Source organism: Gopherus evgoodei, chromosome 16, assembly GCF_007399415.2.
Source record: "Gopherus evgoodei ecotype Sinaloan lineage chromosome 16, rGopEvg1_v1.p, whole genome shotgun sequence".
Taxonomy (NCBI): domain Eukaryota; kingdom Metazoa; phylum Chordata; order Testudines; family Testudinidae; genus Gopherus; species Gopherus evgoodei.
Window position 1 is genome coordinate 540,229 of NC_044337.1, and position 26,680 is coordinate 566,908.

Here is a 26,680-nt window from a genome sequence, read left to right on the forward strand (position 1 = left end):
TGAGTGTAATATCAACTATCTCCTTGAGTTAAGTGATGCCCCAGAGGCAGGCTTTTATTTTGGAGAGGAAGCATTTGAAGCTGGCAAGGTGTCAGGAAATGGAATAAACTGGAGGCAGCACTCTGGTCTTATGATGACTAGCTCAGACCACAGGTTGAGGGTGTGAACAGTACTGCAGTGTGTCTATGGACTCTCCTCCCCCTCCCACATCTGGCTGGGATGTCTTCCTTTGAAAAGCTCTGAGCTCAAGGGTGGCTGCTCAGAGCAAGTCAGGAAGGTTGGAAATCGCTGGCTGCCAGCTGGACTGCCGTAAGTAGACTGCTAATTACTGCCATGTATTTCTTGTATGTATCGCTTCTTAGCATCAGGCAGGACTGGCAGATTCATGGCTTGGGAATGGCACAGAAACTGTGTCCTTTGTGCTTATGACTTGTGAACAGTTCAGTTTCTCTTCTTCTCTAGGTTTGCTTTCAGGGATTTTCATTACAGTTTGGCATCAGCTTTAAATCTTGAAACTTTCACTACCTGCTCTGGGGAATGTAGAGATTACGTGGCTTTAGTTTGTGAACATCTAAATGCTGTCCTTGCCACTAAATCAACCCTGTCAAGAGACCCATTTGCCACATGGTTGCCCCCCAATCAGGAATGCTGTCTCACCTGTGTGGCAAGATAGAACCATCTGGGGACTGATGTCCCCCTCCCAACGTGGCTGATACATGTACTGTCACTAGAACCTCTGACAAACACTATTCCAGGAATAGAGTAAATAACCCTCCTACAAGAGAACCTGATAGGTGTTTTGCAAGGGTCCCATTCTTCTGGGCAGTAGCCATGGAAATGGATGGCTTTTATTCCTTTGAATAGCTGGTGTGTGAAAAGCTGAACAGCTCTATTGTGTGGAGCATGTTTAAGTGCTGTGGGAGCTGATTATTTCTGGTTATGTCTGTGGCAGGTATTCATTTCAAAGGGGGCTCAGTGTATTGGAATCCACTTAGCTGTCTGGCTTGGCAAGAAGGGCTCCATTTGCGCACTAGGAGTCTTAGGGTTTGTCTGTGCTGCAGTTGGAGGTGTGGCTGCAGCATGTGTAGACGTAACCGATCTAGCTCTGGTACCAATAGTGAAGCCGCAGCAGCACAGTCGTTAGTATGGTTTTTACAGGCCTGCCAGGGATCCTAGGTATCAGCTTGAGTGGCTGGCCTGGATTGAAGCCTGTGCTGTTAGAGCTTTATTGCTGTTAGTATTCGCACTAGTTAGGTCTGAGCGAGCTGGGGTGCGTCTGCATGGGCTGCAGTCACACCTCTAGTTCAGTGTAGACAGACCCTTAGACCAGGCTGAGTGCTTCCTCTTCAGCATTTGTCTGGATCCCGCCCCTAGTCTAGACCTTTCATGACCTGTAGTGTCTCTCTGGGATGTGTGAAGGACTGGCTGCCACTGGAGAGCTTACCCCAGAGAGGTCTGAGCAACAGGCCTGGCTGTCTCCAGGGAAGAGCCACAACGGACTATCCTTTACATAACGTGTTGCCTCCTCAGAGACCTCGTTCTTCTTAACTGGAAAACGGGGAGCATCGGGATCCCTATGGTACAACCAGTGCTTGTCTTTCATCTTCTGAGAGTAAGCCAAGAGGTGGCCAATCTTCCTTCAGTCGCTCTCTATAATCCCCAGTAATACTCTGCTACGTCAGTCCCAGGGCTCCACAGAGGAGTGGCCTCACCTATATCTGCATTGTCTGCATGCCCTGAGAACTGGTTCTGCTCATGGATGAGTGGGGTTGGTGGGTGGGAACTGAGACAGGGTGTCTGCCACAAAGCAATGGAGGGAATTGGTGTCCAGAGTTGGGATTAGAACTCAGGATCTGGTTTCGCGCTCCTAGTCCTGTGTGTAAGTCCTGGTCTGCTTCTCTTAATGTCTTGATAAGCCTTCAAACGGAACGCACTGCCCCTGTATAGAGAGCTGGCCCCAGAACTAAACTGTGATGTGAAAGAGTCAGCAAAATGAGATGCAGAGGAAATTTATCCCTTTAACCTATTTTTCCCTTCCCTACTTTTCTTCCTCACTCAGTAGGATGCTGTTGAGGATGCAGGTGAACCCACTGCATATGCTAGAAGTGCTGTGTAGACAGGTGAACCTGTCCAGGTCTCAGTAGTCAGTGTAATTTTATTTCCTTCCCTGAGTGCATTAATAAGTGCTAAAGCAGGCAGCAGTGCAGTCTGGAGAGCAAACCTCCCCTTCTCATAAAATACCTGCCGCTGACAGCTGGATGTGTGCTCTGGACTGAACCTACTTAAAGCTTTTGCCATAACAGGAGCTAGTGTCTGGCCCCAGTTAGACTCTGGCTTTGTAAAAGCGGTGCCCCTTGCAGGATATGCAGCTCTTCGCCTGGCAGTCAACTTGTTATTCTGGATTGCTCTTGCTGCCTTAAGACTTGTTGCAGACCCACAAACCCACTAATTTACTAGAGCTGCTGCTCCAAGCCATCTGTTCCCACCATCAGCTGGGGAGAGTGAACATCCTTGATTGTAACTTCAGTCGATTAGTGCCCAGCGCTCACTATGCAGCCAGGCTGACTTTTTCCTTGCTCTCCAGTGGGGTAACTCTTATTTTTAAATGATTTTTCCCTGTATTGATTCCCTTTGCACAACGGCTTGAGCTGTCTCTCTGTCATTACTGTACTTTAAGGGCTCACGAAATATCTTACTACATGTGTCAAATAGCTGTACAGATCTTAGGGGTGTGTGTGACGGGGAGATCAGTGGTCATCGTTCCTTAGGGAGAAAAGTTTGGGGGCTTTGTGTGAACATCACCAAGGGCAGTATTAACCAACTCAGACTTGAAAAAACAAAACCAATCCCCTTCCCCCCACAAACGGCACAACAGACCAAATTCCACTTTCTCACTCGAATACTTCACTGTCATTTTTTAAGGTAGTTAGCTTTTTCTGAATGCTCCTCCCACTGCTGACATCCCCTGCCTCCCCAGCAACCCAAGACAAAGAGTAAATCATTAAAATCTAAAAAATAATCCCCACCTCCCACACAGTTTTTTACCTGAAAAAGAAGAGCCGCCAAGATTTCCTGGAGCTGCTAGGGACTTGGCTATTGCTGTTGATTTTACAGGTATGTTAGGGAGAAGGGTGGAAGTCTAAAGCTCTAAGACAGAGGGATAGTTGTTTAATTTCAACACTGGTGCATCCAGGGAAAAGCCATTAAAGACATCAGTGGGGGAATGAAGGTGGTTTTTGGGGGAGGAGAGGGGATTTCATATTATCCTACTGTGGGAAGGAAGGGGTGGCAGAATGCACAAAACCCTCAAACTCTGGAAACATCACTTAATTATTTAGCTTAAAGGGGTTCTCAAACTGGGGGTCGGGACCCATCAGGGGATTACAAGATTACATGGGGGGGGGGGACGGTCACGAGCTGTCAACCTCCGCCCGAAATCCTGCTTTGCTCCAGCATTTATAATGGTGTTATAAATTAAAAACACTTTTTAATATATTTAAGGGGGGTCAAACTCAGAGGCTTGCTGTGTGAAAGGGGTCACCATAAAAAAGCTTGAGAGCTCTGGTAAACTCAGAGCTCACTCCAGTCTGTATCAGTTTCTGGTGTGCTTATCTCAACATCTCCCCTTCCACTTTCCAACCACCTAAAAACTTACCCAAAAGCTGAGTTGTTTCCTGATCACTATTGCTCCCATATCAAAGACCTTTCTCCATCTCTTCTGCACACAACACTCCCCTTCCCACTGTCTGCTGTAGCTTGTGGCTTTCGGATGGTTGAGGTGGGTTTTCATTTCATTGTTTTTGTTTTTTTTAATTATATCACTTTGTTGTGAATAGACTCTTAGACCATAAAGGAGCCAGAGCACAGTCTGTTGTAGTCAATAGGGCTACCTAACACCTCTCTCCAAGGGGAGCAGAGCAATGCTTTTCAGTTTTGTCAAGCTCTGGGAGAGCCTTCAGAACTGGTGCTAAATGACTTAACTAAGGCCACACGGCAAATTGGTGGCAGAGCTGGGAAGAGAGCCTAAGTCTCCTGAATCACTGTCTATTTGAGGCACGATGCTTCTGTCCAAGGCCCTGGTTGTTCTGCAGTGCCCATGCAGCATGTCTTTTGCAAGTCCTAATATACAGGGCTGTATAGTTGTTTGCCCCTTTGCCTGGGCAGGAGAGATTTGAGGCTTGGGGTTGTGTGTGTCAGTGAATGTTTCCTCCACTCTGGTTCTTTGGCTTTGAAATTTAACAGTTGTATGTGCATGTAGGTGAGGCAATAGGCTCTTCTGATGCACTGAACAAATAAACACTGAGCCCGCCTGTAATGCTTGCTCCCAGGTGAGACTGCTGAGGATACAGTAGTTACTTTCTTCTGCTATTTGCACTAGCCCCTAATATTCCCTTAATTTGCTCACAGTCTGATTATGCCTGTGTGGCCTCTGTACTCCTCATGCCAAACCCTTAGGTTTGAACAGTAAGTATGGAAAGAGGGATTCTTTCTTCCCCCTCCGCCCAGTAGATTACATTAGCTGTATCATTCACTTCAGTGTTTGATATGAGGTATAAGTTGTCCCCTTCTCTGTATCCCTATGCCTCACTGACTCTCCAGCTCCTTTCTAAATCTCCTCTGAACCCTTAATCCCTTTCTGCCTTTGCTCTTTTACTCTCCAGAGCATTTTGAGATCAGCTCCTGTGACAGGCACCTCACCCCAGTGAGGGGGAGAAACCATGAGCAGCATTAACCATTTATTTGCTCTCTTCTTGTTCTAAAGTGCCCGTCCAGACCCACTTGATTTGCAGTAAACAGATTTAATGGGTTTGGATTTGCAGCCTTCTATATGTTTTTCTCTCTCTCATTATGTCTAAAGTAATTACAGGGGAGAGGTGAAGAACAAAAGTTCCTCGAAATGAGACTAGCTTGCCTGGGGCTATTCCAGACCTTTCCATCAGCAATAACTCTGGTCCCAAACTAATGCAATTTTTGGATAGACCTGTTCCCAATCAAATGCATGGCTGCCAATTAGGAGAATTATTGTGAATCTGATACCTTGATAGATGAAATTAAAATAGGGCTTGGGAGCAATTAGAGTCTGAAGCAACAAAAGTCAGCTTTTGCATGTTCAATGTCTGGAGTTTAGAGGAGACTTTTTCACTTAATGAGTTAAAAAGGATCCCTTCTTCCCTGCTGCATGTTTTCTCAATTGGATTATAGGTTCTTCAGGGTAGCAACCTTGTGCCTACCACCCACTAGAGTTGCAAAGATATTAAAGAAATTAACATAATGGAAACACACCTCATTGGAAATGCAACGTTTGCTTTGAGTTCTGTGTACGGAACTTGAGGGATGATGGTATGTCCCAAGCTATGAGCCACAGCAGTTTTCGTGGTGTGGCTTGTTGGAGGCCTGACTTCTTCTTTGTGGACAATAGAAACTGCCTTCTGTTTGGGGAAGAGTTTCCTGTTACTCTCGCCCTAACATCCATTATTCTATCTTTCTTCAAGGCTCCCACTGTCCTGTGTGTGCCATCATTGACAACTCTGCAGTAAAGATGTCCAGCTACCATGCAAACCATACAATGAACAGCTCCATGGCATCCACCTCTGAGCATTATCATCCAACCTCGGAACACCATCACCCTACAACATCATCGGGGCACAATCATGGAGAAGGGATGATGACGATGGTAAGTGAAGTCCAGAAAAGTACACATCATCCAGAGCTTAAATTGAGCTCGGTTTCCAAAGTCTAAAGACTTTTGCCTCCCTGAACAGGTGGCTCTTTGTAGCAAGGAGTCAGAATCAGTTTTCTAAAATGCTTATTTATTAATGTTTAGCTGCAGGGAGGACATGACTTAATAGCACTAAATCCATCCACCCAGTTGCTGAGCTCACTTCCTGAGGGGTGTTTCTCTACAAGGATTCTTTAAATCCTCTAATATTGCTGCTTGCCCCAAATGCGCTGTTCTGTCTTCAGTGGCAGCTGTTAACATAAATGAAAATCTGTCCTGCCTTGGTTTGTGTATCTGAGCTGGGAGAAGCAACAAGGGCAGTTTCCCCAGAGGACATTCTGTCATATGAAATGTGTTCAAGAGTTGGGCTCATTTTACTGCAAACTGTGCTTCCCTTGCAGAAAGCCAGGTAGCCTGCATGCTTGGCACCCCACCTTTTGTGAGCAGAAGACATGCATGAAAGCCTGAGTGTTTCTGGAAGGGCCTCTCTAGGCATTTGCTGAGATAGCTGCTCCGAGTCATTTTGACCAAAGAATATGTGGTCTTTCCTTACTGGGATTTGCCTATAGACAAAAGGAAATGAATAGACAGAAGTTACCAAACTTTTATATTGGTGACCCCTTTCATATAACAAGCCTCTGAGTGTGACCCCCTTTATGAATTAAAAACTTTTTTTTTTAATATATTTAACGCCATTATAAATGCTGATTGCAAAGTGGGGTTTGGGGTGGAGGCTGACATCTCACAACCCCGCCCCCCATGTAATAACCTTGTGACCCCCTGAGGGGTCCTGACTCCCATTTGAGAACTCCTGGAACAGAACTCTTCATCTGAGCTCTTAGCAAGAACATTAACCAGCTCTGTGATGAACATTCACTGCAATAAATGAGAGAAGCATCTAAGTTACGATTGAATCAAACTAACCAAGTCCAACCCCATTCCTTAACTCATCCCCATGCCCTGAGTGCAGGACAGTGCCAGGCTTAATGTACAGTATTTTGGTGGGTGCCAGTTTGTGTGTCAGTCACCATGTTGTTTCCTCTGCTGTAGGGGTGGGCAAACTTTTTGGACCGAGGGTCACATTGGGGTTGCAAAATTGTATGGAGGGCCGAGTAGAGAAGGCTGTGCCTCCCCAAACAGCCTGGCTGGGTGGCACTGTCACAGAGTCCTCTTGCCAGCAGAGGGAGACAGAAACTTTCCCTCTAATCCACCCTGGCTGCCTGTCTCCATTGTTCTCCTCTCACTACAGGTGGAAATACCTTACTGACTGACTCCACTAGCTTTCTGGTATTTGTGCTGCTTTTTCCCGTACAAACTGTTCCTACCCCTAGGACTGAGAGTTGTCTTTGCACCCATTTTCATACTAAATGTTATGTGGTAGCCACTACAGATGCTGCTCCCGTAAGTGGACCCTGTATACTGTGGTCCATTGGAGAGAGGGGCCATTCCACTCAGCTGACATTTGCTGCTGTCTGGTTTGCCATGTGAAATGAGATGGGTGGCTTCCCTCCCTGCTAACACAGCTTCCTGAATCCTGCTGGTACCAGCCCAGACGCCCACCCTGCATTTCTGTTATGCTGGTGGAATCAGGACTCTCTTCTGTGAAGCGCTCTCATCAATACTTGTAGAGTGTATGTATCATAGAATCATAGAATATCAGGGTTGGAAGGGACATCAGGAGGTCATCTAGTCCATCCCCCTACTCAAAGCACAACTGTAGTGGGGTGGTCCCCAGCTCCTGCCCAGAATGGCTTAACACAGCCCTGGCAGAAGGCTGGAGCAGGTGAAAAACTGCACTGATTGGCAGAGTAGCCACAGCTGGGCCATGCCCCAATCAGGCCACAACTGGCCTGTATAAAAGGCTGTGAGCCAGAGGCCCAGGAGGGAGTCTCTCTCCAGGCTGGGAGAGAGCAAGGCCTGGCTGCCTGCAGTAAGGGTACTGGAAGTGAAGCAGAGCTGGGGAGGAGCAGGGGAGCTCCAGGCTGGCAACTCCCCAAGCTGCAGGGCCTGGTCCAAGGCCCATAGAGGTACTAGGAGGCAGAGGAAGGCAGCAGGTCCAAACCCCCTTGCCTATGATGAGTGGCTTTTACACTGCAGTCTGCCCCAGGGAGCGGGGGCTTGGCGACGACTGGCAGTAGCCCAACTGAGGCAAGGTGGGGATTAGAGGGTTGGGGGTTTCCCAGAGAGGGGCGACCCATAGAGATTGTTGGGGTTATTGCCAGGGGGCAGCCCCAGGGTAAAGGAGCACCAGGGTCTGGGAGGGACACGGGGGCCAGCTACAAGCAGGACATCGGCCTGCAGGGGGTGCTCCGGAGGCTAGATGAGCTAATTCCTAGAAGAGACCAACAGGAGGTGCCGCAGGGGTGAGTCGCACACCTTTACAAGGACCAGTCCCTAGCTAAATCATCCCAGCCAGGGCTTTGTCAAGCCTGACCTTAAAAACCTCTAAGAAAGGTTCCAGTGCTATTCTATTCCAGCGCTTCACCACCCTCTTAGTGAAAAAGATGTTCCTGATATCCAATGTAAACCTCCCCCACTACAACCTGAGACCATTACTCCTTGTTCTGTCATCTAGTACCACTGAGAACAGTCTAGATCCATCGTCTTTGGAACCCCCTTTCAGGTAGCTGAAAGCAGCTATCAAATCCCCCCTCATTCTTCTGCAGACTAAATAATCCTGGTTTCCTCAGCCTCTCCTCCAAAATCATGTGCTCCAGCCTCCTAATGATTTTTGTTGTCCTCCGCTTAACTCTTTCCAAATTTTCCACATCCTTCTTGTAGTGCAGGGCCCAAAACTGGACACAGGCATTGGTGAAGCCTCATCTGGAGTACTAATAGAGGGGAAGGATCACGTCCTTCCATCTACTGGCAATGCCCCTACTTATACAACCCAAAATGCTGTTACCCTTCTTGGCAACAGGCCCACTGTTGACTCATATCCAGCTTCTTGTCCACTGTAACCCCTAGGTCTTTTTCTGCAGAATTGCTGCCTAGCCACTCGGTCCCTAGTCTGTAGCAGTGCATGGGATTCTTTCGTCCTAAATGCAAGACTCAGCACTTGTCCTTTGAACATCATCAGATTTCTTTAGGCCCAATCTTCTAATTTGTCTAGGTCCCTCTGTATCCTATCCCTACCCTCCAGCATATCTACCACTCCTCCCAGTTTAGTGTCATCTGCAAACTTGCTGAGGGTGCAGTCCACGCCATCCTCCAGATCACTAATGAAGATATTGAACAAAACCAGCCCCAGGACCGACCCTTGGGACACTCCACTTCATACCAGCTGCCAACTAGACATGGAGTCGTTGATCACTACCCGTTGAGCCTGACGATCTAGCCAGCTTTCTATCCACCTTATAGTCCATTCATCCAGCCCATACTTCTTTAACTTGCTGGCAAGAATACTGTGGGAGATCGTATCAAAAGCTTTGCTAAAGTCAAGGAATAAAACATCCATTGCTTTCCCCTCATCCACAGACCCAGTTATCTCCTCACAGAAGGCAATTAGGTTAGTCAGGCATGACTTGCCCTTGGTGAATCCATGCTGACTGTTCCTGATAACCTTCCTCTCCTCTAAGTGCTTCAGAATTGATTCCTTGAGGACCTGCTCCATGATTTTTCCAGGGACTGAGGTGAGGCTGACTGACCTGTAGTTCCCCGGATCCTCCTCCTTCCCTTTTTTAAAGATGGGCACTACATTAGCCTTTTTCCAGCCATCCGGGACCTCCCCCAATCACCATGAGTTTTCAAAGATAATGGCCAATGACTCTGCAATCACATCCACCAACTCCTTTATCACCCTTGGATGCAGCGCATCCGGCCCCATGGATTTGTGCTCATCCAGCTTTTCTAAATAGTCCTGAACCACTTCTTTCTCCACAGAGGGCTGGTCACCTTCTCCCCATGCTGTGCTGCCCAGTGCAGCAGTCTGGGAGCTGACCTGGTTTGTGAAGACAGAGGCAAAAAAAGCATTGAGTGCATTAGCATTTTCCACATCTGCTGTCACTAGGTTTCTTCCCCCATTCGATAAGGGGCCCACACTTTCCTTGACTTCCTTCTTGTTGCTAACATACCTGTAGAAACCCTTCTTGTTACTCTTAACATCTCTTGCTAGCTGCAACTCCAGTGTGATTTGGCCTTCCTGGTTTCACTACTGCATGCCTGAGCAATATTTTTATACTCCTCCTTGGTCATTTGTCCAATCTTCCACTTCTAGTAAGCTTCTTTTTTTATGTTTTGTGTGCAAGGATTTCACTGTCAAGCCAAGCTGGTCACCCACCATACATACTGTTCTGTCTGCACATTGGGATGGTTTGTTCCTGCAACCTCAATAAAGATTCTTTAAAATACAGCCAGCTCCCCTGGACTCCTTTCCACTTCATGTTATTCTGCCAGGGGATCCTGCCCATAAGCAGAAAAGTCTGCTTTTCTGAAATCCAGGGTTCGCAGTCTGCTGCTCTCCTTTCTTCCTTGTGTCAGAATCCTGAACTCAATCATCTCATGGTCACTGCCTCGCAGGTTCCCATTCACTTTCGCTTCCCCTACTAATTTTTCCCTGTTTGTGAGCAGCAGGTCAAGAAGAGCTCTGCCCCTAGTTGGTTCTTCTAGCACTTGTACCAGGAAATTGCCCCCTACATTTTCCCAAAACTTCCTGGATTGTCTGTGCACTGCTGTATTGCTCTCCCAGCAGATATCGGGGTAATTGAAGTCCCCCATGAGAACCAGGGCCTGTGATCTAGTAACTTCTGTTAGTTGCCTGAAGAAGAAGCATCCTCTCTCTCTCTGCGTTCTGTCTTTAATTTACATTGTCATCTTTTTATAACCTGAAGACATCTGCCAATAAGATTCAAAGAAGGAAGAAAATCCACTAGATCTTTTTAACCCTGAAAAAAAAAATGGTGCATTGCCACAGAACTGTGCATCTTCAGACAACACACTGGGCACACCTTAATGACCTCTGTGGGATCACTTTTTAAAAAGAAATTAACAAAACAATAAAAGCCTTTTATTTAAGTTATAGGTAGAGTTTGAAAGGTTAAATTTTTATGGATAAATGTTAATCACCGTGCACACACAAACTGACAAAAAAATCCATTGACGATGATTGAAATTTACATATAGGCAAAGTAAGAAAAATGCTGCTGGAGAAATTTTTAGAGTAAAATCCAGTGGCTTTTCAATTAAAATCGTTACAAATGGACAAGTGACTAGTTACAGCTGTGACTGGAGTGTGCACAGCAATACCTCGCACTGCGGTCTGTGTTTGTGCTACATTAGGTTTGCAATAGAATGTTATTTCAGCTATGTATTTAGTTACTGACCAGAATAGACTGCTTCCAAGGTTGGTTAACTCTAGTTATATTGTCACAATGTCCTTCCATTTAACTTCCTTAGGGCTTGTGTGTGTTCTGTGAAGTTCTGTCTCCCTCCCTTGGAGCTTACGCATTTTGCTGAGGTTTTAAATGATTTTTCTCTCTTGGCCAGGACATGACTTTCCACTTCAGCTACAAGAACGTGCCACTGCTTTTTTATGGACTGGTGATCAATACACCTGGAGGTTAGTAAAGCTATGTTAGCAAACGGCTGACTTGTTGCTCACCCCAGGCCAAACCAAAGGCTTGCTACTGAGCAGTCTTGTCTGAATGACCCCACCCCACGAGGTCAGAGGTTCCTAGAGCGTCCAAGGCAAGATGGTTAACAGGTTGGAAATTGGGGCACAGAGGCTGAAGGTGATGGGATGACTTCCATGTCACTATTTGAGTGTTGCACAGGCCTTAGTGAATGTGGTCAAGAGTTTCACTTTATGCGGTTGGACATTGCACTCCCTGTGGTCTGTGCAGTGGGAGCTGTTTGTTGGATTGTTAGGTGCTTTTCTCTGTGTGCTTGAAGCAGACAACTCATCCTGTGCAGAGTCAGTAACCTTGTTTTGTCCTTTCCTGTCTGTCAGAAATGGCTGGTGCTTTTGTTGCAGTCTTCTTCCTAGCCATGTTTTATGAGGGCCTCAAAATAGCCCGGGAGAGTCTGCTCCGTAAATCACAGGTCAGCATTCGCTACAACTCCATGCCTGTCCCGGGACCAAACGGCACCACTTTGATGGAGACGCACAAAACAGTTGGGTAAGAATCCACTTTCCTTCTAACACAAACCCTGCTCATCTCAGCAGAAAACACAAGGAAGACTGAAACATAGCAAATTCTACACGGATCAGAGTCCTCTGCAGTAAAACCTACTTCATGCTTGTACACGCTTCAGCCTGAAGGAGCCTAAAGACCAAACTATAAATACAGGGAACCTGCAGCTCCCTTTTTTTGGAGGGAAGGGAACGTAACAGCTACTCTGCACCAGCCACGTGAGGTCCTTTTTACAAAAAGGGAAACAAGAAATAAAAGCAGGGGAAACTCGCAGGGAGGTGTGCTGTTTCCACATTTTAATTTGGCCAGGACACTAGATTCTCTGCCTATTCTTACGTAAGGCACCAAAGGATCTTTCTGTGCCCATGAGTGGTCAAGGCCTCTGTTTGCCAGCCACACAGAGCAGCCTGTATGCAATGAGGTCCAGGTAGTAAAATGAGCTGGAATGATTTTGACCCTAGCAGCTGTGATCACCCAGTGAACATAGTTATTCCTTATTCAGGAATAACCAGTTTTATTACAAAGCACCCAGCTTCATGGAGAATATTGCAGTCATCTATGACAAATACACATGACAGGAGATCTCTGCCTTTTACTATCCCATCTCTCTTGGTGTTTCATGGCTGCCTTCAAAAAGATCTCAAAAAAACTAAGTGATCGGGCAACAAAATGGCAAATGAAATTTAATGTGGTTAAATGTAAAGTAATGCACATTTGAAAAAAGTAACCTCAACTGTACATACCATATGATGAGGGCTAATTTAGCTACAACTAATCAGGAAAAAGATCATATGAACGGCCATATCAGATCAGACCAAAGGTCCATCCAGCCCAGTATCCTGTCTACCGACAGTGGCCAATGCCAGGTGCCCCAGAGGGAGTGAACCTGACAGGTAATGATCAAATGATCTCTCTCCTGCCATCCACCTTCACCCTCTGACAAACAGAGGCTAGGGACACCAGTCCTTACCCATCCTGGCTAGTAGTCATTTATGGACTTAACCTCCACCTTGGAGTCATCGTGGAGTTCTCTGAAGACGTCCACGCAGTGTGCAGCGGCAGTCAAAAAGCGAACAGGCAGGGCCGATGCAACCATTTAGGCAACCTAGGCGGTCGCCTAGGACACTAGGATTTGGGGGGCACCGTTTTCTTTGGCAGCGACCGCGGCGGACGGATCTTCGGCTGCCCCGGTTGCTGCTGGCATTTAGGCGGAGGGAGCTGGGGCAGGAGAGCGCGAGGAGGGCCATCTGCAGCAATGGGGGGTGCCTCAGGGTGGAGGGAGGGGTTCTGCTGCAGGGAGGCCTCGGGGCAGGGGCTTTGGGGGGGGGGATGGAGAATATCTTATTGCCATGGTGCACCCGCATCTTGAATATTGTGTACAGATGTGATCTCCTCATCTCAAAAAAGATATACTGGTATTAGAAAAGGTTCAGAGAAGGGCAACTAAAATGATGAGGGGTTGGATTGGGTCCCATATGAGGAGAGATTAAAGAGGCTAGGACTTTTCAGCTTGGAAAAGAGAAGACTAAGGGGGGATATGATAGAGGTCTATAAAATCATGAATGGTGTGGAGAAAGTGAATAAGGAAAAGTTATTTTTACTTGTTCCCATAATGAAAGAAGTAGGGGTCACCAAATGAAATTAATGAGCAGCAGGTTTAAAACAAATAAAAGGAAGTTCTTCACACAGCGCACAGTCAACCTGTGGAACTCCTTGCCTGAGGAGGTTGTGAAGGCTGGGACTATAACGGGGTTTAAAACAGAACTGGATACATTCATGGAGGTTAAGTCCATTAATGGCTATTAGCCAGGATGGGTGAGGAATGGTGTCCCTAGCCTCTGTTTGTCAGAGGGTGAAGATAACTTGATCATGACCTGTTAGGTTCACTCCATTTGGGGCACCTGGCATTGGTCACTGACGGTAGACAGGATACTGGGCTGGATGGACCTATGGTCTGACCCGGTACGGCCCTGCTTATGTTCTTATGTAACTTGGCATTCCCAGCCCATGGGTTATTTTCTCTCTGCGGGGACCCTGCATTTCCCATCCTGTGACTCTTGTTCACTGACTGGTCATCCTTTTCTGATTCCTCAGACAACAGATGCTGAGCTTCCCTCATCTCCTGCAGACAGTGCTGCACATCATACAAGTGGTGGTCAGTTACTTCCTCATGCTGATCTTCATGACCTACAATGCATACCTCTGCATAGCTGTGGCAGCAGGCGCAGGCACTGGCTACTTCCTCTTCAGCTGGAAAAAGGCAGTTGTTGTGGATATCACGGAGCACTGCCATTAATGCTGGACACAGAGCGAGAGCCTCTCTCTGTCCCTTCGCTCGCTCTAACTGCAGTCACCAAGAGGTTGAGGATCATTCCCCAGCTGTCTGAGAAGCAACATACACCATGAAAATCAGTGTGTGTTTTACCACCAATGTCCTAGTCAGGACAATGCCTGGGCAGCTCACGGAGATTCCTGGTGTTGAGGATTTCCCACCAAGCAGCCTGGCGCCCACATTAGATGGACCAGCTCTTGAGGTCACACTAGAGCCACCCTTGACCACAATTTATGTTGTATTTGTAGATTTTTCCCTGATTGAAATTATGTAGCAAGTAGATGTTTTCAAGATTATTGAACTGTCCTTTTAAAGCATTTTATTTTTAAAGAATAAATGCTCAGATCTGGGGGGTTTATGCATGGTTGATAAAGGAGCCAGTATGTGACAATGGCTATTTTAATTTTCAAAAAAAATCTGTACTTAATGCCTGGGGGAGGGAGGCAGGGATGTGACTGACCTCTGTGCCAGCAAAACCCTCTGGGACAGTTTGTAGAAACTTCTGTCCACAAAATTACAGTGTGCTGCTGGTAAATCATCAGAGGCCTAATGGGCTCAGGTCTGCTCCGAGAAGTGTGCACCATTCTTATTAACTCCAGTGGGCATATTGTATCTATGTGTATCTGGGCCAGACTGGGGCTGCTTTCAAGTCTGTTTAACGTTACTGGTTTTCTGCTGTATTCTTGCTCTGAACAGCAGGAAAATTTCCAACTGGCCACTTCGGCTTACTGATCATGGAAACGTACTCGCCATATGCAAATCAGCAATTGCATTTTTAAGTAGCAGAAAGAGACTTTAAATAAACCATCGAAGCCCTGTTGATTTCATCTTGATTTGCAGCCATGTGCTGTTAGACTCAGATTTGTCATTCCATGCAAATTGTCAGCAGCTGGCTCTGTTGTTCTGACTGTTTACAAGATTGTGATTTCTTTTTTCTTTCCAGTTAAACCAAGTGACATGAAGAAAGCTATTAAAGATTGACATTTCTGTAGAGGAGATTCCTTGGCTGGGCTGGCAGGTAAAGAACCAAACTTGTGTAGGGAGGATATACCAGCCTTAAAACTTGCTCCTCTTAGGGTATGTCTACACTATGGGATTATTCCGATTTTACATAAACCGGTTTTGTAAAACAGATTGTATAAAGTCGAGTGCATGCGGCCACACTAAGCACATTAATTCGGTGGTGTGCATCCATGTACCGAGTCTAGCTTCGATTTCTGGAGCATTGCACTGTGGATAGCTATCCCATAGTTCCCGCAGTCTCCCCTGCCCATTGGAATTTTGGGTTAAGATCCCAATGCATGATGGTGCAAAAATAGTGTCGCGAGTGATTCTGGGTAAATGTCGTCACTCATTCCTTTCTCCGTGAAAGCAACGGCAGACAATCATTTCGTGCTATTTTTCCCTGGATTGCCCTGGCAGACACCATAGCATGGCAACCATGGAGCCCATTTTGCCTTTTGTCACTATCACCGTATGTGTACTGGATGCCGCTGACAGAGGCGGTACTGCAGTGCTACACAGCAGCATTCATTTGCCTTTGCAAGGTAGCAGAGATGGTTACCAGTTGTTCTGTACCGTCTGCTGTGCCATTGTAAATTGGCGATGAGATGATGGTTATCAGTCGTTCTGTACTGTCTGCTGCTGTCATGGGTGCTCCTGGCTGAGGTCGGCTGGGGCTGCAAAGACAAAAATGGGAATGACCCAGGGGGTCATTCCCTCCTCTATGGTTTATCTAAAAATAGAGTCAGTCCTGCCTAGAATATGGGGCAAGTGTACTAGAGAACCAGTGTTTCAGAGAGCACAGCCGCTCCGTGTCAGATCCCGCAGAAATGATGAGCTGCATGCCATTCTAGGGGTGGCCCTGCAACAACCCCCCCGTTGCTTCCCTGCTCCCCCAGCCCTCCTGGGCTACTGTTGCAGTGTCCCCCCCATTTGGGTGATGAAGTAATAAAGAATGCAGGAATAAGAAACACTTGACTTGTTAGTGAGATAAAATGAGGATGAGGAAGCCTCCAGCTGCTATGATAGTCCAGGCAGGACATTAAATGGGGGGGGGTGGAGAGAGGAGCCCAGCATCCCGCTGCTATGATAGTCCAGGCAGTACAGAATCTTTTCTTTAGACATGAAAGGAGGGGGCTGATGAAGCTCAGCCCCCAGTTGCTGTGATGAAGACGGTTATCAGCCGTTCTGTGCCATCTACTGGGAATGACCGGGAGTCATTCCTATTTTTACCCAGGCACCCCCAGCCGACCTCACCTGAGGCCAGCCAGGAGCACTCATGGGCTGATGATGACGATGGATAGCAGTCATATTGCACCATCTGCCACCGGGGACGGGAGAGGATGCTGCTGTTCATTGCCCCAGCACCAGTGTCTACCAGCAGCATGCAGTAGACATAGGGTGACATATAAAAAAGTCAAGAAACGATTTTTTTCCCTTTTCTTTCACGGGGGAGGAGGAGGTAAATTGATGAGCTATACCCTGAACCACCCCAGACAATGTGTTTGACCCTACAGGCATTTGGAGCTCAGCCAATAATGCAAATGCTTTTTGGAGACTGCGGGGACTGTGGAATACCTGGAGTCCTCAATACCCCCTCCCTCCCTCCATGAGTGTCCATTTGATTCTTTAGCTTTCTGTTACACTTGTCACACAGCACTATGCTGAGTCCCTGCTGTGGCCTCTGTCTGGAGATTTTTTCAAATGCTTTGGCATTTCGTCTTCTGGAATGGAGCTCTGATGGAACAGATTTGCCTCCTCATACAGTGATCAGATCCAGTATCTCCTGTATGATCCATGCTGGAGCTCTTTTTGGATTTGGGACTGCATGGCCACCCATGCTGATCAGAGCTCCACGCTGGGCAAACAGGAAATGAAATTCAAAAGTTCGCGGGGCTTTTCCTGTGTCTACCGAGCCAGTGCATCCGAGTTCAGATTGTTGTCCAGAGCGGTCACAATGGTGCACTGTGGGATACCGCCCGGAGGCCAATACTGTCAATTTGCGGCCACACTAACCGTAATCCAATATGGTAATACCGATTTCAGTGCTGCTACTCTTGTCGGGGAGGAGTACAGAAACCGGTTTAAACAGCCCTTTATATCGATATAAAGGGCCTCATTGTGTGGACGGGTGCAGCGTTAAATCGGTTTAATGCTGCTAAAATCAGTATAAATGTGTAGTGTAGACTAGGCCTTAGATGAGGGTTGGGGGATAAGAGACTATAGGGTCAGTAAAAGGAGTTCCAACCCTGAGGACTCTTCTTTATCATAATCACCAGACTGAAACTTCTCAACATGGCTGTGCTGGAGCAACCAATGCCAATGTCAGAGCTGGGTAGCAGCCAATGGAGAGCTTCCCACCTTCCAGCCAGGCCCCTCATGCTAGGAGCCCAACAGATCTCACGAACAAGGCAGGGTTCATATCCTGCTGGGAGATCCGTGTGCGCAGCAGGGTTGATTCAAAAGTTGGTGGTCTTCCCTCTGAGTCACAGCTGAACTGTGGAACTAGAGAATTCTGTGTTGCTAGGGTGCTAGAGATGAGATGTAAAGCTGAGTTGCTGACCGCTTGTTACAGATCTCTTGGTTTTCTGGGTAGGAGGTGGGCTGTTAGCCAAGTGTGCTGGCCTGATTCTGATGGGAGAAATGCTGTTCTGCCTCCTTAAATCCCCTTGCAGCTTAACTAGTTATTTTACACCTCATTTCCTGTCCTAAGCAGCTGTGTGGTGTGAAATGGCTGCTCCGGTTTTTGGTGTGATCTCTGTATATTGTTGGTTCTGATACTGTGGCTTAAGGTCAAGCCCTTGGAGCTCTTCTTGATCTGGCGGTGGGAAAGGTGGGCCTGGGTCTCTCCCAAAGAGTATCATGGAATGGGAAAGCTGGAGAACTGCTGCTATTCAGAGTTGATTAGCTCATTTGTAAGGTACTTTGGGATGAAAGATGCTAGAGAAATGCCATTTGTTTTACAGCCCCTGAATGTGATGTGAGAGGCAGGGCTGCATTGTTTCAAGCAGCCTCTCACACAAACTTACTCTCTCCAGATGCTCTGAAATTAAATAAAATCACTGGAGGGTGAGAATGGCAGAGGCAAGGAAGAAAAAGCTCGGTTGGCCCAGGGGATGCATGGTCAGAGCGGCCTTAGAATCAGTCCCAACATGAACTCCAGTTCATGTTCTGGTTGTGTCCAAATAGCCACTGACCTCTCAGCACATTGTGGCTTGTTGATACTTTAAGCAACTGCTGCTAGCAGTTAATGTCCCAGAAGGCTATGGGCTCAGCTGTGATGAACTGGCAGTAGTGTTTCCTGTGTCAGAGTACTCATTGTAGAGTCTCTCAGGACTTGTCTACACTTACGTTTTATAGCGCTCTAACCTGCTCGGGTGTGAAAAATCACCCCCCTGAGCACAGCAAGTCTGAGCACTTTAAAGTGTTGGTGTGGACAGGCTCCCAGCCCTCGGAGCTAAACCCCTCATGGAGGTGGTTCACCAGGAGCGCTGGGAGAGCCCTCTCCCAGAGCACGCACGTGAACACAGTCACACTTCAAAGTGCTGCCACGGGACTTAGGTTTCAGCTCTTGCTGTTTCATGTAGCTGGTCAGCATGTGAATGAAAATCCAGGGGGATCAGATGTGACTATCCCTTCTGGGATTTTGATGGGAGATAAGGAAGACTCCTGCCTCCATTCTTCCATGCCTGGCAGTGCAGGTTCTTCCCTTTACAATCCTGGTGTTTTCCATACCCAAATAAACGTCCAAGGTGCTGTGGGAGGAGTGGCCTCCTGAGGAGTAACTGGTGTACAGTGAAAACTAGGTAGGATACAATAGTGCAGCAAAGTTCCAGCCAAACGGATGTCCTCTCTCCTGCAGTGGCCTGCACCAGCTATTTCATGGAAGGAAAAAGCCTCCTAATGTACTTCAAACAATTCTCTCCTGCCTGTGGCACTTCATGCCTGAAGTTTAAATAACTTCACTAGAGGGGTTGGCACTGGCTCAAGTGGGTGAAGTATGTTCTGATGCTAGTCAGGCCAAGGCTGGGAGAGGAAGAGAGGGGCACACCGGTACCAAGCACAATTCAAAACTACCCTTCCCCATCCAGGAATTGTGCCTGTCATCTCTACCCTGGCTGCAGCATGCTTCCTCCGCTTGATGAGACCCTGCTGCTAGCCTGAATCATTGCATTTCACAAGTTTGCTAAGAGTGGTCAAGGCCATGTCTTAGCCTTGAGGCTCACTTAATATGAATGTGCCCCTATTATCTCTGTGGGCTTCTCATGAGCCTTCAGTCCACGGCCAGGTTTTATCCTTTGTGGTCAAATGTAAATTGACAATCTAGTGGTGTGTTTATAAAATAAACTGACAGAGCCACATCCTTCCCTGGGTTACAATCTCCACATGGTACATCAATCCTAACATCCCTATGTTCCTGGCCCAGGCTCATTGATTTGCCAACCTCTCTAGAGCACCTTCTAGTAACACCTCTTTTCCTGCCTGGAATCTTTTGCAGGAGTGTTTGAGGCAGACCTCCTGATGCTGACACTACACCTCTATTGGAGGAAAGCCCCCCCTCCAATGACTAATAATTGTTCTTCAACAATTTAACATGCTTAAAGTTAATGTATGATGGACTGTATGCAAGTATGTTGTTTTCAGACTGTGCCTCCTGATTGTGAGCTTAGATGAATTACAGTGTTCACTCAACTCCTAGACTCTGAATTCTGTTGCAAATAAACTGTCTTTTGTTGCTTTTTTATCTAAGTGCCTTTAGGAAACAATTGGGGGTAGTGCCTTTTAGTTGAGCTATAGCTGGTTCCAGCTGTATCACAGGGTTGGTAACAGGGGACCATGACTGTTTTTAAATCCACTGTTCTGGAAACAACTTGTTTGAAATGCAAATAGAGCTCTTCCTGTATATAATTAGTTAATAAAGTAGACTGCATTTTACTGGGGTGGAAGTGTCTTGGAAGCTACCTCCAACATGGAAAAGGTAAAGCTAGGCACTGAGCCAGAGCAGGCACCAACAGCCTCCACGAGGAATAACTACCCAGCTGTAAGTGGCCTATGGAGTCAGCACCTAAACTGCTCAACATGGCCTTATCTGGAGCCCCTTTCCAGCTGACCCACCTTCACAGGACAAATACACTGCAGAGGCTTTGAGTACCAGGCTTGTTATGTTTAAGAATGGAGAAAAGGAACAGTATCTGCGGTGGCACTTGAGTACCAATACCAGCCCATGAAAAACAGCCTGCAAAGCTCTTGGGACAGTAGTGCTGGAGCTGACTGATGCATGACCAGCAGGGGTAACTTTCTGCTCATGTAAGCTTACAATGGATGGGAAAAGTCAGGTAGAGGAACAGTAGTTAGCAGATTTTTGGAGGAAGTTGTGCTTTCTATATACATCCTGAGCAGAGGGGCCATAAACTTACAGCTCTTTCAAGTGGGCGAACAGCAATGCTGGAGAGGAATTTAGTATAATGGATGAGTTTATAACTAGAAGTAGCAGGACAAAACTAAGACAGGGAAAATCTGCCCCGTGTAGTCCTGGTCTCTCTCAAAAAACGGTGGTTACTCCATCACTTGGGCCACTTGGCACAAGAATGGCCAATCAAAAACTGGTGGGAAACAACCTTGGACAGAAGGTGACAGAGATGTTAACTTGGTCATCCACTCTGAGGGTCCATGTCCTGCCTTCTGTCCCCAGGCTCTGCCAGTAGGGAGTGGAGTGTCAATCTTGTACACCACGACTCAGTTCCCTCAGTTTTTGTAACCTAGCTTTCTCTCAGTCACTTACTTGTGGCCTGAACTACCTGACCATGACCTCACTCAGGTACAGGTGCTGGCTATGCAGCTAGTTAACCCTAGCACTGCTAACCTTCATCTCAGACCTGTGGATTTTGCTGATCAGCCTCTGCCAGAAAACAATCTGTTTAGGGGTATTTTTTGTCTGTGACATTAAGCTATGCAGCTATGATTGGTAGCCTTTCCTCTTTACAGCCAACGCCCCTCAGCACTCTAAAAATCCTCTCCAAACAGCTACAGGCTAGTGACACTGTCCGGCTTTTAATTATTTACTACTTCCATTGTCCAAGTCAAACTTATTGATCAGAAAGCCCACAAAGTGAGTCACCTCCCCAGCCTCCAATTTATACTGTTGCACTGTTGGAAGTATTTAGAGAGGGAGATTGGATTGTGAAAGGGATTTGAGCCTTTCATCTTTGAGGCGCCAACTCAAATCCACCTCAGCTTGGCAGTAGCTGTCTGAATGCAGCTATGAAATGACTTCTGTGAAATGAGTTGAAGCCTGGTCCATTTCCTAGTAATCCAGCAATCCACATAGCAGCCATCATACTTGGCTTCGTTCGTGGCACGCTCAGGGGAGCCAAAGATTCAACAACTTGGGAGTAAACAGTAAGGCAGTTGTGCAAGTGCAGTGTCTAGGGAAGTTTGCCCTGCCCCCCCTCCCCCCCGGTGTGCAGAGAAACTGACGCTTTCACTCACAGGTACCCAATCCATAAAAATGTGAGTGACACCTCTCTGAATTGCTCCCCTGGGCTCAAACACCTGCACCACTTGGAGCTGGGTTTTTAAGAACACCAAAAAGATTGCTCCATGGCGGCAGAGCTTTGCCTCTGTGCAAATCCCTATGGGGGCAGTGGCCTCGGTTGATTCCTGTTTTTCTCCCCCACAGGAGGCCAACTCTGCTGGTCACATTTTCCATTAATCTTTACCTGCCCCTGCGTGTGTTTTCTGATACATTAAGAGCCTCTCATTTAAAAAAAATATTTATTTAAAACAAAGTTGCTGGGCAGAGGGGTTTCTGGAGGTACAGTAACAAGTCAGGTTAAAAACACATCCCACCAGCCTTGGGAAAAGGCAAACACTTTCCCCTGTTGAAGCCCAAGACTCATTGGCAAACACAGGCCAGTCCCAGACCTACCCGAACAGCCTTTGAACATCTCTGCCAGCACTGTCTGGGATGAACACCCCATCATGGTCCAATACTCAATTGCCTGTGGAAGGTGGCAGGCCATCAAATCTCTAGAATTCAAAACTTCCAAACTGAGAGGAACGGTTGTTGGGTTTGGGCTGAGGTTTATAACCAATTCGGTCATTTATCATTTGTTCTCGACTCTTGTGGTCATTGTTCAGACCAATAGCTCCTTCTCCATCAGTGGCTCCCACTACATCCACATCTTCACGCTGCTTCTTACAACTCTGGAGGGGGGCAGAAAAAAAAGTGATCAACTAAAATTAAGGACAATAGAAAACTAGAGAAACTCTTCCATGGAGGGAATGTTAGCACTGTCAAGGAGATGTCCATTTCAGCTCTGACAACTGACTACAGGGAGAGCCTTCAAATTGTGAAGGTAGAAAAAATGTTAGGTAAACTGATTTCATTACAGAGAAATTGCTTACAGACTGAACAAGTTCATTGGATGTTTTTGGATAGCCATAAGGATGAAAATTAGGGCTGTCAAGCAATTAAAAAATTAATAGTGATTAATCGTGCTGTTAATAATAGAATAGCATATTGAAATATTTTCGGATGTTTTCTACATTTTCAAATATATTGATTTCAATTACAACACAGAATACAATGTATAGTGCTCACTTTATATTTATTTTTTATTACAAGTATTTGCACTGTAAAAGAGAAATAGTATTTTTCAGTTCACCTAATACAAGTACTGTAGTGCAATCTCTATCATCAAAGTTGAAAATGTAGAATTATGTACAAAAAAATCTGCATTCAAAAGTAAAACAATGTAAAATTTTAGGGCCTACCAGTCCACTCAGTCCTACTTCTTGTTCAGCTAATTGCTCAGACAAACAAGTTTTTCTACATTTGCAGGAAATAACGCTGCCTGCTTGTTTACAATGTTATCTGAAAGTGAGAACAAGCCTTCTCATGACACTGTTGTAGCCAATATCACAAGATATTTATGTGCCAGGTGCACTAAAGATTCATATGTCTCTTCATGCTTTAACTACCATTCAAGGAGACGTGTGTCCATGGTGATAATGGGTTCTGCTCTATAACAATCCAAAGCAGTGTGGGCCAACACATGTTCATTTTCATAATCTGAGAAAGATGCCACCAGCAGAAGGTTGATTTTCTTTTTTGGTGGTTTGAGTTCTGTAGGCGCTGCATCGGAGGGTTGCTCTTTTAAGACTTCTGATAACAAGTGCCACACCTCGTCCCTCTCAGATTTTGGAAGGCACTTCAGATTCTTAAATTTTGGGTTCAGTGCTGTAGCTATCTTTAGAAATCTCACATTGGTACCTTCTTTGCTTTTTGTCAAATCTGCTATGAAAGTGTTCTTAAAACGAACATGTGCTGGATCATCATCCGGGACTCCTATAACATGAAATATATGGCAGAATGCGGGTAAAACAGAGCTGACAACATACAATTCTCCCCCAAGGAGTTCAGTCACAAATTTAATTAATGCATTTTTTTTAACAAGTGTCATCAGCATGGAAGCATGTCCTCTGGAGTGGTGGCCGAAGCATGAAGGGGCATATGGATGTTTAGCATATCTGGCACACAAATATCTTGCAATGCCAGCTACAAAACTGCAATACAAATGTCTGTTCTCACTTTCTAGTAACATTGTAAATAAGAAGAGGGCAGCATTATCTCCTGTAAATGTTAACAAATTTGTTTGTCTTAGCGATTGGGTGAACAAGAAGTAGGACCTGTAGGCTCTGAAGTTTTACAGGGTTTTGTTTTTGAGTGCAGTTACATAACAAAAAAATTATGTACATTTGTAAGTTGCACTTTCAAAACAAAGAGATTGCATTACAGTATTTGTATGAGGTGAATTGAAAAATACTATTTATTTTATGATTTTTACAGTTCAAATATTTATAATAAAAATATACACTTTGATTTCAATTACAACACAACATATATGAAAATGTAGAAAATCAAAAATTAATTTTTAATCACGATTAATTTGAGTTAATAACATGAGTTAACTATGAATGAAAGCCCTAATGAAAATGCGTTGTCCCATAAGTGTTAATATACGAGTCACAGAATGAAGACATCTCACAACCTGCATGTATACAAATGGCTATCAATTAATGGGGGGGGATGCTCCAGTCACATGGGTGTATGGCAGTGCACTGCAAGTTAATGATGTCCACTTCATATGGCTAAAGTCAGTGCCTTGCATGGCGACAGGTTTCAAGGTGGTAGTTGTGAAGCACTCCTCATTCTTTTTGCGGATACAGACTAACACAGCTATCACTCTGAAACCTGCAAGTTAAGGGAAGACAAGTCTTGCTCAGGATGTGTTTAGAGATAAAGTTACTCACAACCATTCCCGGAAGAAACGGAGAAAGCCTGTATATTCCCAATTATGGGGCTATCATTCCAGGCGGGGATTCTGATGGTTCTGAAGTTTTAAGATGTTCCAGAGCTTTTCACAGAACTAGTGCACACCTATAGCCCCAAGATTCCCAACTAACATCACTCTATGTTTTCAGTGTAAATATTATGCTTGTCCCAATGGCTACAGGTGCATGAATACAAATGTCATTCACACAATGATAAACCTACATTAACATCAATGCTCCTCTGCACCCCCTACCCTACCAGAAATAGATAGATCTCCTCTCCACTCACTGATCCCCTCAGGGACCACCTGAGCAGATGGGCAGGCCGTGCAAGATATCCTGGAGGTCCCACAGTTAGGGTCCAAAAAAAGCAAGTTCCAACATCAGAATTCTCCATTGAGAATGACAGACCCCAGAGGTACCAATTTAGGGACTGTCAAATCAAGACTCCCAGCTTCACTTGACTGCTGAGAAGAGAGAAGTCTAAGATACACATCAGCCAAATGATCAACCAACTTGAACAGCACCCAGATGTTAGCTGGAGGCTGTAGAGCAGAGGAGTAAGATGCTTGGTACATGACCCATCACTAAATGAAAAGGCTGCTGTTCTGCACTAGCTGAAATTTTCTATTGGTTTTTGTACATGCTCGTATACTGCTGCAGGGTGAGGTTCTATTCTCAGACAAGCCCCGTTATGCACATGTCCGAATTACCAGGGTTCAATCACCTGGTTTCCATACAGAGGTGTCTCCAGAAGGTTTACTCTCACCTCAAGATCCTTTCTAATGCTCTCAAACTCTTCTATATCATCTAGTTTCAACTCCAGGCGGGTTGGTTTCCGACGCAGCATTTCGAATGCTTCTCAGACAAACTGGTTCCTGTTTGAATTTTTAATAGAGGGTCAGCAGAACCTGGCTATCTTGCACTAATACAGGGGTTGGCAAACTTTTTGGCCTAAGGACCACATCTGGGTTAAGGTGACCAGATGTCCCGATTTTATAGGGACAGTCCCGATTTGTGGGTCTTTTTCCTATATAGGCTCCTATTACTCCCCACCCCCGTCCCGATTTTTCACACTTGGTATCTGGTCACCTGAATCTGGGTATAGAAATTGTATGGCAGGCCATGAATACTCATGAAATTGGGGTTGGGGTGTATGAGGAGGTGAGGGCTCGGGGTGGGGGCTTTGGGGGTAGATGGGTACTCTGGGCTGGGACCAAGGGGCTTGAGGGCAAGAGGGGGCTCAGGGCTGGTGCGGCGGGGGGTAGCTCAGGCATGCAGGCTCGGGGCAGCACTTACCTTAAGTGGCTCCTGGAAGCAGGACATGTCCCCTCTCCAGCTCCTACGCAGAGGCGTGGCCAGGTGGCTCTGCTGCATGCTGCCTTGCCCAGAGGTGCCGCCGCTGCACTTGGGGTGGGGGCAGCATGCAGAGCAGAGCCTCCTGGCTGCCCCTACGCGTAGAAGCCAGAGGGGGAACATACCACCGCTTCCGGGAGCCATGCAGAGCAGCTCCCGACCCTGTGCCCCAGTTGGAGCGGGCAAGCCCCACTCCACAGCGGGAGCTCAAGGGCCGTATTTGAAGGGCTGGCGGGCCCTAGTTTGCCAAGGGAGCCGCAGACAGTGTCTGAAGGATGGGAACTGGCCAGTAAGGCAGCACATGGAGCAGAGACTTGTCTTGTTTCTCTGACAACTGCCGTTCACTGAATGAGCTGAAAGGCTGCACAGCGTGAGCAGGGCCTGCAGCTACTGCTCCAGGGCAGGGGTCTGGGAGCAGGCCTGGCGCCCGAGGGGCGGGGAGCGCGCTGGGCAAGCAGAGGAACTAGCGCCCGCTGCACTGACCCGTCCTCAGCCGCAGCGCCCGGCGCCCAGGAGCTGCACTCAGGCCAGGCCACGCGCTGGGCACCGCCGCGGGCGGGCGGGGGCTGCAGCCGGGCCCCGGGATCCCAGCCCCGCCTGCAGAGCAGCCTAACGGGCTCCCACACCCCTCACTCCTCCGCGGCCCCAGCACTCACCGACCCCGCCAAAACCAAACGGGCCCCTCCCCGACCTGCGCCGCCGCCCGTGGGACCACACCTCCCAGCATGCCCTGCGGCTCCTTCCGGGCCGGCCGGCACCGCCCTCCAGGCTCATATAACCCGGAAGCACACGCACAGCCCCTTC

General features: G+C 46.9%; 2 protein-coding genes across 3 annotated transcripts in view; one reads left to right on the plus strand and one right to left on the minus strand.

The window, feature by feature from the left end:
• The window catches only part of SLC31A1 (solute carrier family 31 member 1), an 87,331-nt gene extending 72,316 nt beyond the window's left edge, over positions 1 to 15,015 (plus strand). Inside the window, exons 1-5 of one of the 2 annotated variants that reach the window (XM_030535551.1) lie at positions 3,024 to 3,114; positions 5,493 to 5,674; positions 11,204 to 11,276; positions 11,667 to 11,835; positions 13,945 to 15,015. In XM_030535551.1, coding sequence (XP_030391411.1) covers positions 5,540 to 5,674; positions 11,204 to 11,276; positions 11,667 to 11,835; positions 13,945 to 14,146 — 579 coding nt within the window. In that variant the 5' untranslated portion in view covers positions 3,024 to 3,114; positions 5,493 to 5,539 and the 3' untranslated portion in view covers positions 14,147 to 15,015. Of the gene's footprint in view, positions 1 to 3,023; positions 3,115 to 5,492; positions 5,675 to 11,203; positions 11,277 to 11,666; positions 11,836 to 13,944 lie in introns of those variants that run through there. The other variant, XM_030535550.1, reaches the window with a different exon arrangement.
• Positions 15,016 to 21,941: 6,926 nt separating this feature from the next.
• CDC26 (cell division cycle 26) lies at positions 21,942 to 26,621 on the minus strand. The gene is made up of 3 exons (XM_030535557.1): positions 26,533 to 26,621; positions 25,290 to 25,398; positions 21,942 to 22,390 (listed from the first exon to the last, which is right to left on the minus strand). The coding sequence occupies exons 2-3, from the start codon at positions 25,368 to 25,370 to the stop codon at positions 22,214 to 22,216; spliced, it is 258 nt and encodes an 85-aa protein (XP_030391417.1). The 5' UTR covers positions 25,371 to 25,398; positions 26,533 to 26,621; the 3' UTR covers positions 21,942 to 22,213.
• Positions 26,622 to 26,680: the final 59 nt, after the last annotated feature.